At 35.9% G+C, this 15868-nt stretch overlaps 1 protein-coding gene across 1 annotated transcript in view; it reads left to right on the top strand.

Annotated features, from left to right (window-relative positions):
- DMD (dystrophin) overlaps positions 1 to 15868 on the top strand; it is a 1043539-nt gene that overhangs the window by 696676 nt on the left and 330995 nt on the right. Inside the window, 2 exon segments of the mRNA XM_058043463.1 lie at positions 3453 to 3554; positions 8095 to 8203. Of these exon segments, the coding sequence (XP_057899446.1) occupies positions 3453 to 3554; positions 8095 to 8203 (211 nt within the window).

Raw genomic sequence — 15868 nt, 5'->3', positions numbered from 1 at the left:
ATGTCAAATAGCCTGTGTGTGTCTGCTAGGATAGTTTCCATCCCTTGAAATAACATATGACAAGCCATGAAATTTTATCTTCCATTGGTATACACACCAGAGGTTTAGTCAATATATTGGTTTCAGCTAGGGAATATGAATTTTCTGAGTTCTGAGCTATATCAATAGACTTTCATAGTCCAAGTGGGGCTGTAGACAAATCCTTGCCACTTTTTCAGCCTGTAACTTTTTTCAGCAGGTTGAATTGGCATGTTGTTGTAAATGCAGAAGCCACTGTGTCTTATTCAGCAGCAGGTTTTCATCAGATTGGATGCACTACTTTAACACCACTGAAAATTCATAGATAGTGCATCATGGATAAAGGTAGCCTCTGATTCTTGTTTATACATGTTTGAGAAACAGCAGTTTCTAGTGATGATGTATTTTAATTTGCCGTATGTGTGAAAAGTTGAATTAACATATTCATCACCCAGCCCAGAAGCAGCACTGTGATTGCTTTCCCAGGCAGTCCATAAATTGTGCAATTCCAGCAGTCAGCTCTGTCTCCCAGAGACAGCTCTGCATCCTCCCACAGCAAAGTGAGTATGAGCACTTGATCAGGACTTTAAAACAAATATGACTTTGGTATTCTCTAAAAACTGGTGGAAATGAGCATCTACAATTCCTACTAGCTTCAGCAGTAGCCTGTCCTGTGTGATGAAGATTAGAGGTCAGGCTCTGCTCTGGGAATATGCTCTTCTCCTGGATAATAACTGCGATAACAGCCTAGATAATAACTGTGGTCTTTTTTTGTGTGCAAACTATCAGAGGCTATATTGTGGTCATTACCATTTTCTTCTCTTAGGGGATTAAATGATGGAGCAGAATCCTGTAACTACTCTCTTGCCTGTCAACCCTATTAATAGGGTGTCATCTAGCAATTGGATTTAAAATTGCTGGAAACTTGTTCACTGGGCAGGATTCATCAAGGGGCTATCCCATCAAGCAAAGAACTGGGCAAAGAGTTACTACAGCAATTTTGTGTCAGATGTGTACTTATTCAAAGCAATTTTGTTATGTTTTTAATTGATGGTGGGATTAGTGGGAGACAATCAAAGTATTTGCTGCTCTGAAAGATGCCTGTTAATTTCAGCAGTGTCCAAATGAATGCCAAGATATTGAGAATTTCTTTTTCCCCTGTACTCTTACCTCTATTCTTATTGCCACATATATCTCAAAGGAAGCATCATGCTGTATTGGATAGACTTGATCAATGCATTTTGGTTTAGGTCAAGGCCCCTGAATTTGAAAGATCAGACTACATAAGGTTAGTTCATGTAACTCCAGAAAATTGAAGAGCAAAAGGAATCAGTGATTTAACAACTCAATGCATTACACCTCCCACACTGGTTACAGCCTGAAAGAAAATGGTTTCTGTGCTCCTAGACCAGTCCATGGTGAAAAACAAAGTCCAGTGAGGGTGGAGGATTGAGAAATCCACTTCAAAGGCACATTCATGCCACAGGTTAAACCCTCAGCATAGGCACATCCACAGTGTTCTTGGTATTCTTGGACTGTAGGAGGAGTTTTAATGTGATTTTCCTGCTACAGAATTTGTTATGGTAACTGATGCTGTCATAAAAGAAAATGAATATTTGAGACATGTAGAATAACAGAAGAGGAAATATTGGCCAAATACTGCAGAGAGTTTAGTTTAAAGAAAAAAAAACAAAAATCCCAAAACAAACAATGAAACAAAAACTAAGTAACAATTATTAAAATGCCTAGCTTTCATTAAGATAGGGAGAAAATTATCTCTTCATTAACACTCCTTGATTATTTTTTTTCTTTATGTGCTGAGTAGAGAAGTAAAAAGTTAACATGGTATTGAAACAGAAAGAAAATAAGACTTTAATGAGGGCTTTATCAGAAGGTTAATAAACTCTCACCCGCCTCAATATCTCAATTTTGCAGTGCATTGTTTTTCAGTGCTCATTCTCTATGAATTCTTACAGTTATATTTCAGTAACATTAAAACGTGTAATAAGAAAACATGAAATTGAAACATGCTTCAAATATCATTGCAAGAAATCATTGCATTCAAATATCATTGCAAGGTTTGATTCATTTTTTGTTGATAAATAGTATTTGAAAAGAAAAACTAAAGATAACATTGAATTTACTAACCTTTATTTTAAGTGATTGTCCATAAAGTTTTGCAAAGAAAGTTTTAGGGAGCATTGTAGACATACTTTATATGTTGAGTTTAAACATAGGAGCAAAATGGCCCCTTTTTGGGACTTAAAATTGCATGGACTTCAGAAGGTTTATTGCAGTAAAAAGAGCAGCAGATTTTCACCAATAAAACAATGTGTTAGCTGAGATAGTGACATACCTGGCACACAATCTTATCTACTGTCACGTTTATGATAACTGAAAATGTGGACAGAAAATTAACTTGGAGAGTCAGTGGGTAGTCAGCAATGATTATGACAAGGTAATTAACCTATATTGTAGGTGGGTGAAGAGAGGAAAACAAAAAGACTCCAACCAATTAATTTTGATAACTCAGCTATTGTTCCACTTATATTACTAGAGAAAAAAATGAAATAAACCATGAATCTTGGAAGTCCAGATGTAGTTTATATTTTCTTTTACAATTTTCAGTAGATTTGGATTTTTGCATTAGTTGGTTGGTTTGTGTTTTTGTCTTAATTGTAGAGTTTTGCCCATTATTTATTTGGTCAGTACTTGACAAAATGAAGCTGCTGTATGCTAGGAGACATTATTTGGAATTTCCTGATGTTAGCACATGGATTACACTTTTCCAGATTAAAAAAGAAATTGCTAGAGAATATGCTGGTTTTAATTCAGTAAGGCGCTGTTGCTAATGGTAGGTGCCTCCCTGAACCTTTAGGAACTGTCACTACTATTGTGCATTTATTTTTAGTTAGTTTCTGTAAGTTTTTTTACTACCTTAGTGGAAGTTTAATACTCACAACTGCAGTCTTCTTTGGAAATTCTTAATCTTTCTAAACTCAGTATCCTTGCATCTCATCAGACAGTTTTAATGCCTCACACCATATGAAAAAAATATTAACAAGTGCACTTTTCATCAGCTGGTGGTGTAAAATAGACAAAACAACAGAGCCTCTTAAATGAGATTTCTCATGCCTGTCTTTCTTACTATGAATTTGTGCTAGCTTTTTATTCATTTTATTGAAATTTTCAAGATGATGTGACCTACCACTGTCTATTTTGGTAACCTTACTTTTTCCATCCCTCTTTGCTTTTGATTTTTCTGGTGATCCTCTTTGTCCCTAGATGCCACTATCCTTGTGTTTATCCTCACACCAGCTCTGAACAGAAACTTGTCTACTGATGTTTTACAGCTTCCCATGGATCTTTGGGACTATTCAGTCTTACTACTTATACTATGGTTAATCTACACTGACTATGCTTTTATTTTTCAGGAAACTGAAGCAGCAGTGCAGGCGAAACAGCCGAATGTGGAAGAGGTTTTGTCTAAAGGGTGTCATTTATACAAGGAAAAACCAGCTACTCATCCAGTAAAGGTAATGAAGCAACCTTTAGCAATATCCATTGCTGTGTAATAGGTTATGCTTCCCCTGTTGTACGCTTGTCCTTGATGTGCTCTGCTTAAAATCAATGAAACAACCTGGCAAATGGCATTTTTTCTATTCTGTGATGGCATAGCCAGGGAAAATGTAATGCTCCCAGCTAAAATTCTTATGCATATTGTGATGGGAATATTGTTTATGACATTAAGGTTGTTCTACTTATTCAAGTGTAAATCACGCTGAGTGAAAGCAAATGTAATTTTTGTTGTGTAATTAATGGCAACATGTAGCTTGTTTTTAAACTGCTTTATTTTAAATTTCACTTTCATAAATTTTGTCCAATTAAAAAAACATACAAATTTTCTAGAAAAGGTGAGAGTTAAGTTACAAACAGAATACTTTGCTTTCATTTTTTTCATTTTGAAGAAAAGAACTCATGGCAACATAGAACTTTCTCACTCAGTTTCTCTGCCAAATTTTATCTAGAATTACTGACTTGATTCTGTTTTGGAGCGAAGGACACATTGTTTGGAAGGCTATGCCTCTCAGCACTTCTCTTTCAGAAAAATGTACTGTAGAATCCTTATCTTCAGCTTACAAATCAGTTATAAGGGGATATTTTAAATGCTTTTCCTAATGACTATGAGGACCTTCATTGAGACTAGAGTGTCATTTTCTATCCTTTAGAATCTTGAAGTTATCAGCAAGCATCTTCCCATGTCTGGCTCAGCTCCTTCTCAAGCAAGAGACCAAACTAGTGAAGTCAATACCATACAGCCAGAGCTTGGTCTGGTTTCTAGGGTTATTACTGCTAATTAAGTATCTGTAAACATATTGGCTAAGAGTTCCCAGAAACAGTAATAGTGACTTATTGATTACACTAAGTATCTATTACAACAGCTTCTGACTGGGCTGAGATAATAAACTTTGTATTTAGAGCTTTTCAAAATGTACAGCACTCCAAAACTAACTACAATTGGCAGAAAAAGGGTTTCTTCACAAAGATAAGATGTCTGTAGGTGATCTCTGCAGTGAATTTCTTGTTTTTCTGTCTCTATTTAGTCATCATAGTTGGAGTATTATTTTCCTACTTTTACAAATTTTCCTCTGAATTACTTGTCAATAGATCACCAGCAGATCTCCATTCACAGGAACACGTGAATGAACCCACTTTTAAAATTAATACATGTTTAAAAATTATTTGGTTTCTCATCTTCTTTCCTGAACAGAAATGCTTAAGAGTTAATATCCCCTTTGGTATATGTGCATTTTTAATCCCCCTTTAAATGCATTTTACTTGTTTCTTTACATTCTGTAGTTTATTCATTTGTGCAACCTGTGAGGTTAATTTCTGGTTCAGTGGTTATATGCTGTTAGGACTGTTGAATTGCTTTCTTGATGCTGTAGGTAGGTTTCCATAAGTCACCCTTCTTCCTAAGTTACTTTCAGCAAAGTCTGCTATCTACATGTTTAAATACAAACTTTTTGATTACCATCAAAATAATTTTCCACATGAAAGGTATTTTGTGGAAGCAAAAATAGTTTTTACTCACATTAAGATGATTTTGGAAAGATATTAGCAAGTTTGCAAAGCTAAGAACTCAAAATTTTAGAAAATTGTTTAATTACTGCTGCTCTAGTACCCTTGGTTTAGAATGAACCCAGTTAAATTCAGCTCAGGATATGAACATCACTCACAGTGTAAGCAGCAATTCAATACTTAGACCCATAGTTCTTATTTAGTGTGTGGCACAGAAAAAAAGGAGATAAAATTACATGCCCTCTTTAAAAGCATTAATTACTTGTCTAGCATTGCTTGACAAATTTGTAGATTATTTAGTTCTCTGGGGCAGCTTTGCTTTTTTCCCTCCATTATTTCCTTAATTCACCACAAATCTTCCCATTCTTTTCAATAAAGGAAGTAGAGGTCCTATTGACTTATTCTCACCACAGCCTTTCCTGTGCTCAAAAGCAGTATGTGCCAGAAAATGAGAGATATCCCTGCAATTTATGTGCATTTTATCTGAAATAATGTTCATAGTTAAAATTATTCTGGCATTTCCTAATGCTTAGCTGCTTATCTTTGCAACCTTTATAATATGTTCTCATTATTGTGTTTTGAATGTAAATTAAATCCCATGGATTTATAATGACACGTACATAATCTTATCTCGTAGTTATGTCACTGAAATAAGTATATTTTCACACCTTCACTAAGCATACTAAAATAGAATTTTGCAACACAAGTCTGTAAAAACATTTTTGTTGGCAAATGAAATCCTTGTATATGCTGATTCAAGAGTCAAGAATGGGATGAGATGTGTGATCCTTTAAGCACTAGCACTTTAATAATCAGACCTATTCACTTTTATTAAATGGATTTCATGCTTTTGAAATGCATTTCTGTAAAGCTTTTGAAGGTGAGGGAGAGAGAGGTTACTGCTGGTGTCAGTGGCAATAGAAAGGATGCAAGCCCCAATCTCATGATTAACAGCACTTAATCAGAACAGTTTATTCAGGAAAGGATTTCTGTGCCAGTGGAAGAGCTGTGGTTCCCTTGCCACAGCACTCAATTTGTCTTTTCCTCTGGTGGGTGAGAAATAGTGAGGAATTTATTTTCATTGTTCTCAATCTTGCATTTAAAAGCCTACATTTCTCTCTCTAAATATTCATATCTAATTTTAGTGCTGTCAGTAAGATTAGTCCACATAAGGGTGTTAACATTGCTTAAATTGCACCAGTGCTGACATTTAAAGAAAATCTATACATTTTGTGCTAAGTGCAACATATTTGGATGTTCATGCTTGTCACCAGAGCTCTAGAGTTGCAATTACAGCAAAATTGTTGTGCTCAAAGAAGTTAACATTTTAATGCATGCATGTTAATTTATGCCAGATGCAAGATCAAACTGTAATTTTGATAGAAGGGTTTAGAACTGGCTGCTCTCTTATTAGTGGTGTAGCTGTTGCCCTGGACAACCGCTCTAACTCTGGTGAGCATGTTTTTATTTGGTTGCTGGCAAGAAATCTCAGGCTCATATATGTAAAAATGATTAAGTAGCTGCTCATGACAAGGATCAATATTGGAAGGATGGAATAGAGCCCAAGTCCTGGCCCTGCATGGGGCAGCCCCAGAATCCTCCATGTGCCTGAGAGTGTTGTCCAAACATTTCTTGAGCTCAGACTGGCTTGCAGCTGTGACCACTTCCCTGGAGAGCTGGTCTAGTACCCAAGCACCCTTTGGGTGAAAAATCTTTTCCTGATATCTAAACCTTCCCTACTGCCTCAGAGTCTGTGTGAGTGTGTGTGGGTACACACTTCAATTTAATGAGCATTGCTCTCCATCCCTCTTCTATTGACCTCTTTCAGCTTAGACCCCAGGTAATTAAAGTACCTTTCTTAATAGGCATCCTGTTTCTATCACGGTTGGATTGTGATTTTGGCTGTATATTTAACTGTGGATTGAAGCCATAGAATGCTAAAAGTGTTCCTGAGCTGCATCAGTACTCTGTGCTGCTTTTTGTAGCAGAGAATCATAGAGCAGCTTAAAGAGAAATGCTGTCTTCATTTAAGAGTTTAGACATGTCAGCATAGAATTAGCAAAGCTTCATCATTCTTTACAGTAATTAAAGCAAGTGAAAAAAGAGAGGTAGAAACAACATATTCAAATCTAAGTGCCTCTCAGGGTTATCTGAGGACTGATGTTATTCACACTCCAGACTTTCCTGCAGGTTTTGTTTACTGCACAGGACTGCGTGCACACACACTGAAGTTTATGGTACCCTGAAGACTCCAAAGACTTTTTTCTTTTAATTTAATGTGCAGAAGAATAAATTCTGCATTTGATGTTAGAAGTTGCAGAGGTTTTATTATTTTTGAAAAGCTTTTTGAAATACATAACTCACCTTTCTATTTTAATTTCAAAAATTGAATTTCATGTTCACAATGCTCAAAACCCAAGCCTCTCAGGCTGGGGGACTGTCCCTGGAAGGGTCAGGACCAGGCCTTGTGTGGGCAACCAAACACAACCCTGGGTGGCTGAGATTGGTCCAGGAAATCACTCTGTGATCAGGGTCAGGCACCTGTGCTGGTTCTAAGTTGGCTCTGAGCTTCAGCAGCCAAACTTTGAGGAGAAAAATGCTTATAGGGCCCTGACACCAGGAAACTCATTTGTAGCACAGCTAGAAAGGATTTTACTTGTCCCTCTCCCCCATTTGTGAGAATTCATTGTTGTATCTTTCTGTTTCATATTTTTTTAAAATTCAGGTGATCCACAAGATGAAAAAAAAAAAGAAACAACACATTTTATTTTGTATTTATTTACATTGCACTTGCACTTTTTTACATTACAAACCCCTGTTGGATGGGGCCATGAGGAAGCTGATCTATGGGGTGGCATCCCTTCCCATGTTGGGAGGAGAGTTGGAACTAGAAATTCTTTAAGGTCCCTTCGAACCAACCCAAGCCATTCTATGGTTCTGTGATACATTAATGTATGTATTATAAATTTAATATTTTGTTATCTTCTATTCCAGAAAAAATTAGAAGACTTGAATGCTGACTGGAAGGCAATACAACACTTAATTCAACAACTAAAGGAAAAGCCAGCATTATCAGCCTTTGGCCAGCTATCTTCAGGTGTCTGTAAGTGCTTCATTATATGTATTTTTTAAAAATAGTTACAAATCACACAGTTAAAATTAATATGGCTGGATACTGTCTAAATTAATTCAGCATCATTAAAAGTGCTACTGTGGCATTCAAGTTGGTTTTTTATCATTGCCTTTCTATTTTATGCAATGTATCCCAGAAGACAAATTAGATTATGATTTGCAAAATGCTTTTCAAATTATTACTGTTTCAAAGTCATTTTTCTTTATTTCCATGAAGAGGTGATATTTTGACTTTTTGCATATGCTAATGGAAGGAATACTACGAAGGGAGACAAATTGTTTAAATTGAAAGATAATAATGTTATAGGTCAAGTACCTGTAGATTGGTCACAGAATGAAATTCTGAAATTATTACTACTCATGGGGCAATAAAGTCAGACTGTTTCAAAACAAAGCTTGTCTGTTAACAGAGAAAGTCATATGACAACATGTAGGAAGAATTCTGCAGCTAAACACTAAGTCTATGATTTATGTTTTTTTGTGTCTTGCATTTATGAATACATGACAAGATATCTGATCTCTTTTTCATTTAAATTATTTTCACAATATTTATATTGGATTATTCTCATTTCTCTTTGTGTCTTCTTGTTCCCTACAAGTATTACAAACTCTTCATTTTTTTCTTAGATAAATGGATTTTATTTCCAGTGTTTTTCTCTAAAATGTAGTGATTAAACATGGGTGAAAAAGAAATGCTTAATAGAAGCACTGTGCTCAGTCTGAGTTTCTGAAGTCCCTGAGATTCTTCACTTGATATTGAAGCGTTTCAGTTGATTGAATGAAGAATGTTACCTATACCATTTGGAAAGCTGCTCATCATCTGTGGGAGGAGCAGAAAGAAATCTTTCCCCACAGTCTCTGTCATATTGTCTGTAACTCAGGCTGTGACACAGATGCAGTAGTCACTTGGGATTGGATTACATGTGTGTTATTGGTCCCTCTTGTTTTTAACATGTTCTAGGGCGTAACATACAATAAAAGCTTAAACTGGAGAATTCTCTACCTTCTAATATTGGTCCTCCAAGACAGTAAAGAAGAAAACTCTTTTTTTTCAGAGAAGTACACAATTGCTCTATAGAGAGAGGATCCAGAAATTTCAGTACCAGAAGACAGTCCAGCTCCTGCCCAAATAGCATCTATGAGTTCAAGGAAAGCAGTTGTCTTGCTTGTGACATGTTGAGTCTTACTGAAAAGGAACTATTATTTGGGTTTAGTCCCTTAGAACTGCTGTGGTTCCAGTGGTAACTATTTCAACTTTCTAAAGAGAGCAAATACCACTACTATATTTTTAAATGAGTAGTACAACAGCATTCTTGCTTTGCATGATTTTGTTCCAAGGCATTCTATAGGAATTCACGTATGGGGGAATGAAGGAGATGTGCAATCATTTTTTGCTGTGCTAAACTTGCTGCGTCAGTTTTCTGTGTGAACAGGTTATGTCAGGTTCCAGAAGGAAAAGAGTGTTGGCAAGTTGTGAGTTTGCTGTTACAAAAGAAATTATAATAATGGAACAAGACTGTGAGCAGAGAGTAGTAATGCGATATATTTTTATATTACCTCATCTCTAGCTGAAGAATTGCAAAATTACTCACCTTAATGCAAGACTGCTAATGTTTCTGAGACTCAGCAGATGGAATTGTACATGCAGAAAATGAAAGCACTGGTGTTCTATAAAGGATTAAGCAGGAAGATTGATTTCCCTTCTGTTGTAACGAGAGCTTAAAATTTGAACCTGTGCTTATAACACTAATTAATAATTTTTCTTTATTTAAGTCAGTTTACTGTGATCACCTCATTATAGGTGTATTGACATAGAACTGTAGAGTTCAAAAGGGACCCAGAGAGACATCTTTTCCTTTTGCCCAAAGCACAGTCGATTAGTGCAGGTTGCTCAGGGTCATGTCCAGTCAGGTTTATAATATCTCCAAGGATAGAGACTCTACAACCTCTCTGGGCAACTTTTTCCAGTGTTGAGCAACTCTGAATGTAAAAAGCGTTTGTTCTTCTATTCAAATAGAATTTCTAGTATTTCAATTTTTGCATGGTGCTTCTCATCCTGTCTCTGGACTTCATTGAAGACAGTCTGGATCTGTCTTTACTCCTCCAAGCAGATATCTAAACACATGGATATGATCCCCCTGAGCCTTTTCTTCTCCAGGCCAAGAGAGCAGTTTTCTACAATGATAGGAAAAAATATCTGCTACTAAGCTATTTTGTAATTAATTTAAAAGAATGGGAGGAGAGGAGGGAAGAAATTGAATGTCATGAGTCTAGTAATTCAGGGGTATAAGTTCTGCAGTTATTTTGACCACTCATATTATAGATATTTTTATGGCCTTATTTGCTCTGTGCTGCTGACTCTTTTAAGCCATTGGGACTCAAACTGGTTATGGGAGAGCTAGCTTTAACCAAGCCTCCCAGCAGCTAAACAATCTCATTAAAGGTCATTTGTAAAGAAAGATACACCAAATTGTTTTGGAAGAGTTTTGTGAAGCAAGGTCAGTATCTCCTGTTGACAATTATTCACTTCCTGATCCTACAGGGACTTTTAGGGACATCAGGATTGAATAATGTTGACATGTGTATTTGAGACCAGGGAATGAAGATGTAACTGGCTCATCTCTAGTGCCCTGTCAGGTATTATTTGGTCTGGTCTGGTTACAGGATCTCAGACAGAGAATATTAATAAATTCCATCTGGTGGCTGTTACAGAGGTAAAGCACCCTGGTTATAATTGTTTCTAGATCTGCATATTATAGTTTCTTCAGCAGAAGAAGCTTTAAAAAATAGTTCTTCATATCCCAGCAGTCCAGTGTGCCCTCAGGCATAAGGAACAAGAATTACTTCTCCAGCTCAAAAAATGTACTTAGCTGAAGGGTATGCCTAAAACCCTAGCGAAGATTGACTTCCAAGATAAGATGAATCAGGAAGAAAATCACACTTGCTATCTGTACTTGACAGGATAATGTGAAATGGTGTGAATGTCTCTATCCAAGTACCTTGATGCATTGCTTAGCCAGCAGTTTGAAAACATTTTAAACAGAGAGGAAAGCAGTTCTGGAATGTGCTTTTCCAGGAGGGAGAGTTTTTAATAGCATCATTAGCATTCGTATTGCTTCTTCTTCTTCTTTTGTACTGAAGTGCTATCACTGTATTTACTTACTAAGTTAGGTAAAGGGACACACTGCTTTCTAAACCCCTCTGAATGCATTGTGGGGTGGGAGGCACTCCTGACTTGTGCTGGAGGAAGATATTTCCCATATTTTGTCTTCATTCCAGTAAGATGCTGGGGGAAAACTTTGGCCACTTTTATTTAGAGCTACCTTGAAAGTACAATTTCTTTAAATTGATGTGTATTTATTTTCAGTTATGCTTAACTCGAAGTTAGTGAAATTTTAACTACAAATGAATGAATCTATCTGAAAATACTCTGTCAGCTAATTTTACATTTTACATATTCATCTGATAAAACTGTGAGTGATACATTATCTTAATACTCTTGCAGGTTAACTTATTCAGTGAAGAGTTTTCTGTGTACAAGCAATTTCTTTTTTTCTCTTGGCTGCTTACAGAAGTTTTTGTCCCTTTCTTGTCTTTTTTTTTTTTTGTATGAAATGCCTAATCAAGTGAAACAAAACAACATGTGGCTGTGAAATGAATAAAAGAGTGACAATTATAATCAACTACAATGCTGAAATTTCTTCTGAAATTAGGTAGAATCTGTCCCTTTAAACTTTAAAAGTTATCAGTCTTATTTTGGAGCCTCGTTTGTAGGACGTCTGAAAAAAAATAAAGATACAAAAATGGTTGTGTTTAACAGATTTTAGCAGGGTTGCATTTGACAGAAAGGCTTTTTATGAATTGGTAGGTATTGTACACCTAGTGCAAATAATTAGAGGAAAGCTAATTCTGCATCCTCAGAGCTAACCACCAGCACTTGCCATCAGCTTTAGGTATCTTTCTTTAAATGCTTATAATCAATACTCTTCTGTGCTTTTAGTATAACTTGCTTTAGGAGTAGGAGTCAGACTGCAGACGCAGAGCCAAAGACTGGGCTTCCCTGCACAGGGGAAGAAGCCTTTTCAGGATTTAGAATGGGTGAGGGAGAATGGGAGAGGAGTGAGGGATCATGCTGAGTCCATTAGACTGGAGCTGTAATGTGAAGGCTGTGAGCTGCAGTAACCTCAGCAGCAGCAGTGGTGGTGGAGAGAACTCATCACTTATTAGCCCGTGGTACAGGAAAAATATTCACAGCAGTCAGTCACCTCCAGCCTATAATACCTTGAGTCTTGAAGTTTGAATTAAAACAGTGATATTTGGTGATACAGTGATATTCCCCAGTGAATCTGGGGAAAGTAGTGATAACAGAATTTAATTTGCTTTTCCTCTGGTATTTTACTTGCAGGAGTATAGTATTTCTCCTTCTGTTTGGGAAATATAGTTTGGTTTTTATTTCTCTGTGAAGCAAGTCCCCACCTGGACTAGGCATGCTGCTTTTTCCAGCCTTGTAAGATCATAAACAACAGTTCTTGAAAAATATCAGTTACTCTGTGTGTGCACTGCTGTGGCTTAATGCAGCTGGAATTCATACTCACTGCTTGCAGTATGTAACATAAGAAAAAACTACTGGTGCTGCTAAAAGCATACCATTCATGAGGCTGTAGGTTTTTGAGGCAACTTAGAACTGAAAAAGTATGTATGTGAAAATACATACCTTAATAAAATAACTTAAGGTTTAAAACTGAAGTCCTCTTACCTCAGAAGATGAAAGTGCTTTTATAGTGCTAGTGCATGTATTGTATGCATCTGGAATTTTGTTTTCAAAATACATAATTGAGTTTTTTATTCTTTCATATTGGTTATTGGTTATTATTCCATATTAGTTATTGGTTATTATTCCATACTGGTTATATCTAAGATAGGGGGATGTACAGATGGACATGCCACTATCCTGCATTATGAAGTCTGCCCTGTTAAATCTCTGACGTGATATTTGGTTTAATATTTTCAGTGGGATTGAAGGATTCTTTGTTTAGGAATCTATAACCATTGAAATATATTCATTTCCATGGACTTCAGAACTGGATTGTGTACTGTTCCCCTGCCTCTTTAAAAACACACAAACCATTTGTATTTAAGAGATAATCAGGAGACAATGGCAAAACTGTAAGAAACAAAATGACAACTAGCTTTGGGCAAAAAATGCACAATATATACATTTTCTTTTTTGTTGTATTTCAGAGCTAATGCGCTCTGAAGCAGTCATTGTTTATATATTATACCCACTGTTTGAGTGAACACATATGCTGTAGTTCAGCACTGTTTCTCAGAATTTCCAAAAGCTAGTCTTAAAACTCCTTGTGCACCTGAGAATATTGCAATATGTGTATTCAAAGGGCAAATTAAAAACAAATGTAAAATCAGACATTTGAGTGTCTATATTGTTTATAGCAGCTGGCATAGTTTAATTGAGACCAAGAATACTCAAAATAATTCTTTGGGAAACACTGAACAATCTGTGGGTGTGTGCATCTACAATGTTTTCAATACTAATGGACACCTGTGTTGATATTAAATGTTGATACTAAACTTCTGTTGCACATAGTCTTCACTCTTTAAAGGAAGTTTGCTGTCAGCTTTCAAAAAGCTTTTGTGAGGGATATGGTAGAAAACTTAATGTTCTAGAACCATTCTCCAGAGAGGTGAACAGGTAAAAATCAACAGCATGCAACTGTTGGGACAAGTAGTTCTTGTGAACCATTTTGGTTCACTTTGTTATAGGACACCAGTAAAGATCACTGTCATGAGCTGTAGTAGAGAGAAATACTATTTCCAATAATGATCATGTGTCTAGAACCATGTAGTTTCTGATACTTGTGCATGTTGACTCTAAAGGAAATATCTACTTTTAAAATTAGCTATAATTTGGTTTAACGCTATCAAAAGTTTTACAACACTAAAATGCAAGAGGGAAATTGAATATGTAAAAATGCAATAGGGAAGTATCACAGAGAACACCTTGAACTCTTAAAACATTAGAGACCAGCAACAGTAGACTCCTCCTCTATTCAGCTGACCTAACAAAGGTTGCTCATGCTTGTATAAGTGGATTAGTAAAGGCGCAGATTACTCTCTTTACCTTTTCTTTTGGATAAAGGAATAAATAATGGTTTATATAAATAGTTTTAGTAGATTTGGCTTTGAGTAATTTTACTTTACAGACTCACGTAATGAAGAGGTTCAGAGATGCCAGCCTGAGATGGCCCTATTATGGATAAATTGCCATATATCTGTTTTTCCCTTTATATTCAGGAAATAAATGTCTAATCATTCCATCTGATTTCCATTAGGAAGCTTTTTTACTTCTCACATATGTGACACATACAGCAAATAACAATATGGCACAAAACTGAATCTGTTACTACTTGATTGGAGATTTTTCAAGGTCAGGACCCAGTTTCACAAGCAGTTCTATTTTTCAATACAGCTGACTTCAGACACAAGCTGAAGACAAACTTGTCTAATAAAGCTTTCAGATTCAATTTTCTCTCTGCATATAGCTTCAGGAATCTCTGGAGGTCATTCACAGCATGTGCTGTAACACCAACAGGGAGAAGTAATGAAAAGCATCTATATAAAAAGCTGACACTCTGCCTTCCAAGCTGCATGAATAAAAACATAATAAGCAAGTTTAGAAACACAAATCTCTGTTATTCTCAGAATTTCTATTTTCATCTTTATAACATGTCTTGATTTGAGAATTTGCTTCTGGTTTTTCTGACAGGTGAAAAATATATGCAAAACATACTTAAGCCACAAATGCCCAATTTGAAGAAAAGCAAAGGTTACACCTTTATATTTAACGGCCTGTTTCAGGGTCTGGTAGTAGATTCCCCTTTGAAAGATCTGCATTAAACAGGTGTGGCAGTGCAGTTTACAAAAGGAATATGAACTTCTTGCTTTTTCAGGGCTCAGCTGATTAAATATAACTCACTCTGGGTTACAAAGAATTTTTATTGTACTCATACCTATGATGAAACATAAATCAGAAAGTCAAGACAGGAGATGGCTGCTTTGCTGTTATTAAAGACAATATGGAACCAAGATCTACTTTTTCTATTCTGTAACAAGTTGTTGAAGCACAGCTGTCAAAATTTATGATGTAAATAAGATTAATGCTATCATTAGTCTTTCAAACGACCACATTTACCTATTCAATTTTTAAAATACAATCTGGTATTTTCTTCTGAGGAGCAAGTTTGCAGCTTGTTTTCTTTCATTTACTGTCTTGATCAATAGTTAGTAGCAGCAGGATATGCCAGATTTATTTTGGTTAAATCTCATGAAATGTAAATTATAGCATATTGTAGAATTCTTCAGACTATTATTGATAACCTAGATCAAGTGAGAGCACAGAACTAAGTTGCAGTTATGGTTGGACTTTTTTTATATGACTCCAATAATCTTGGTAACAGAATCCAGTGTTGGTAATTTAAAAAAAAACCTGCCAACTATTATTTTTTGAAACACAAATAGAATCAAAAATTTAGATTAGTTTTTTCTGGAATATGTGAGAAAAGGGAGTAGAGTTTCTAGCAAAAGGGTATCCATATTAAAATGGTAGTTTATGCCCTTT

The sequence above is a fragment of the Melospiza georgiana genome, chromosome 2, assembly GCF_028018845.1.
Source record: "Melospiza georgiana isolate bMelGeo1 chromosome 2, bMelGeo1.pri, whole genome shotgun sequence".
Lineage (NCBI taxonomy): Eukaryota > Metazoa > Chordata > Aves > Passeriformes > Passerellidae > Melospiza > Melospiza georgiana.
This window is presented reverse-complemented; position numbering and strand designations above follow the sequence as displayed.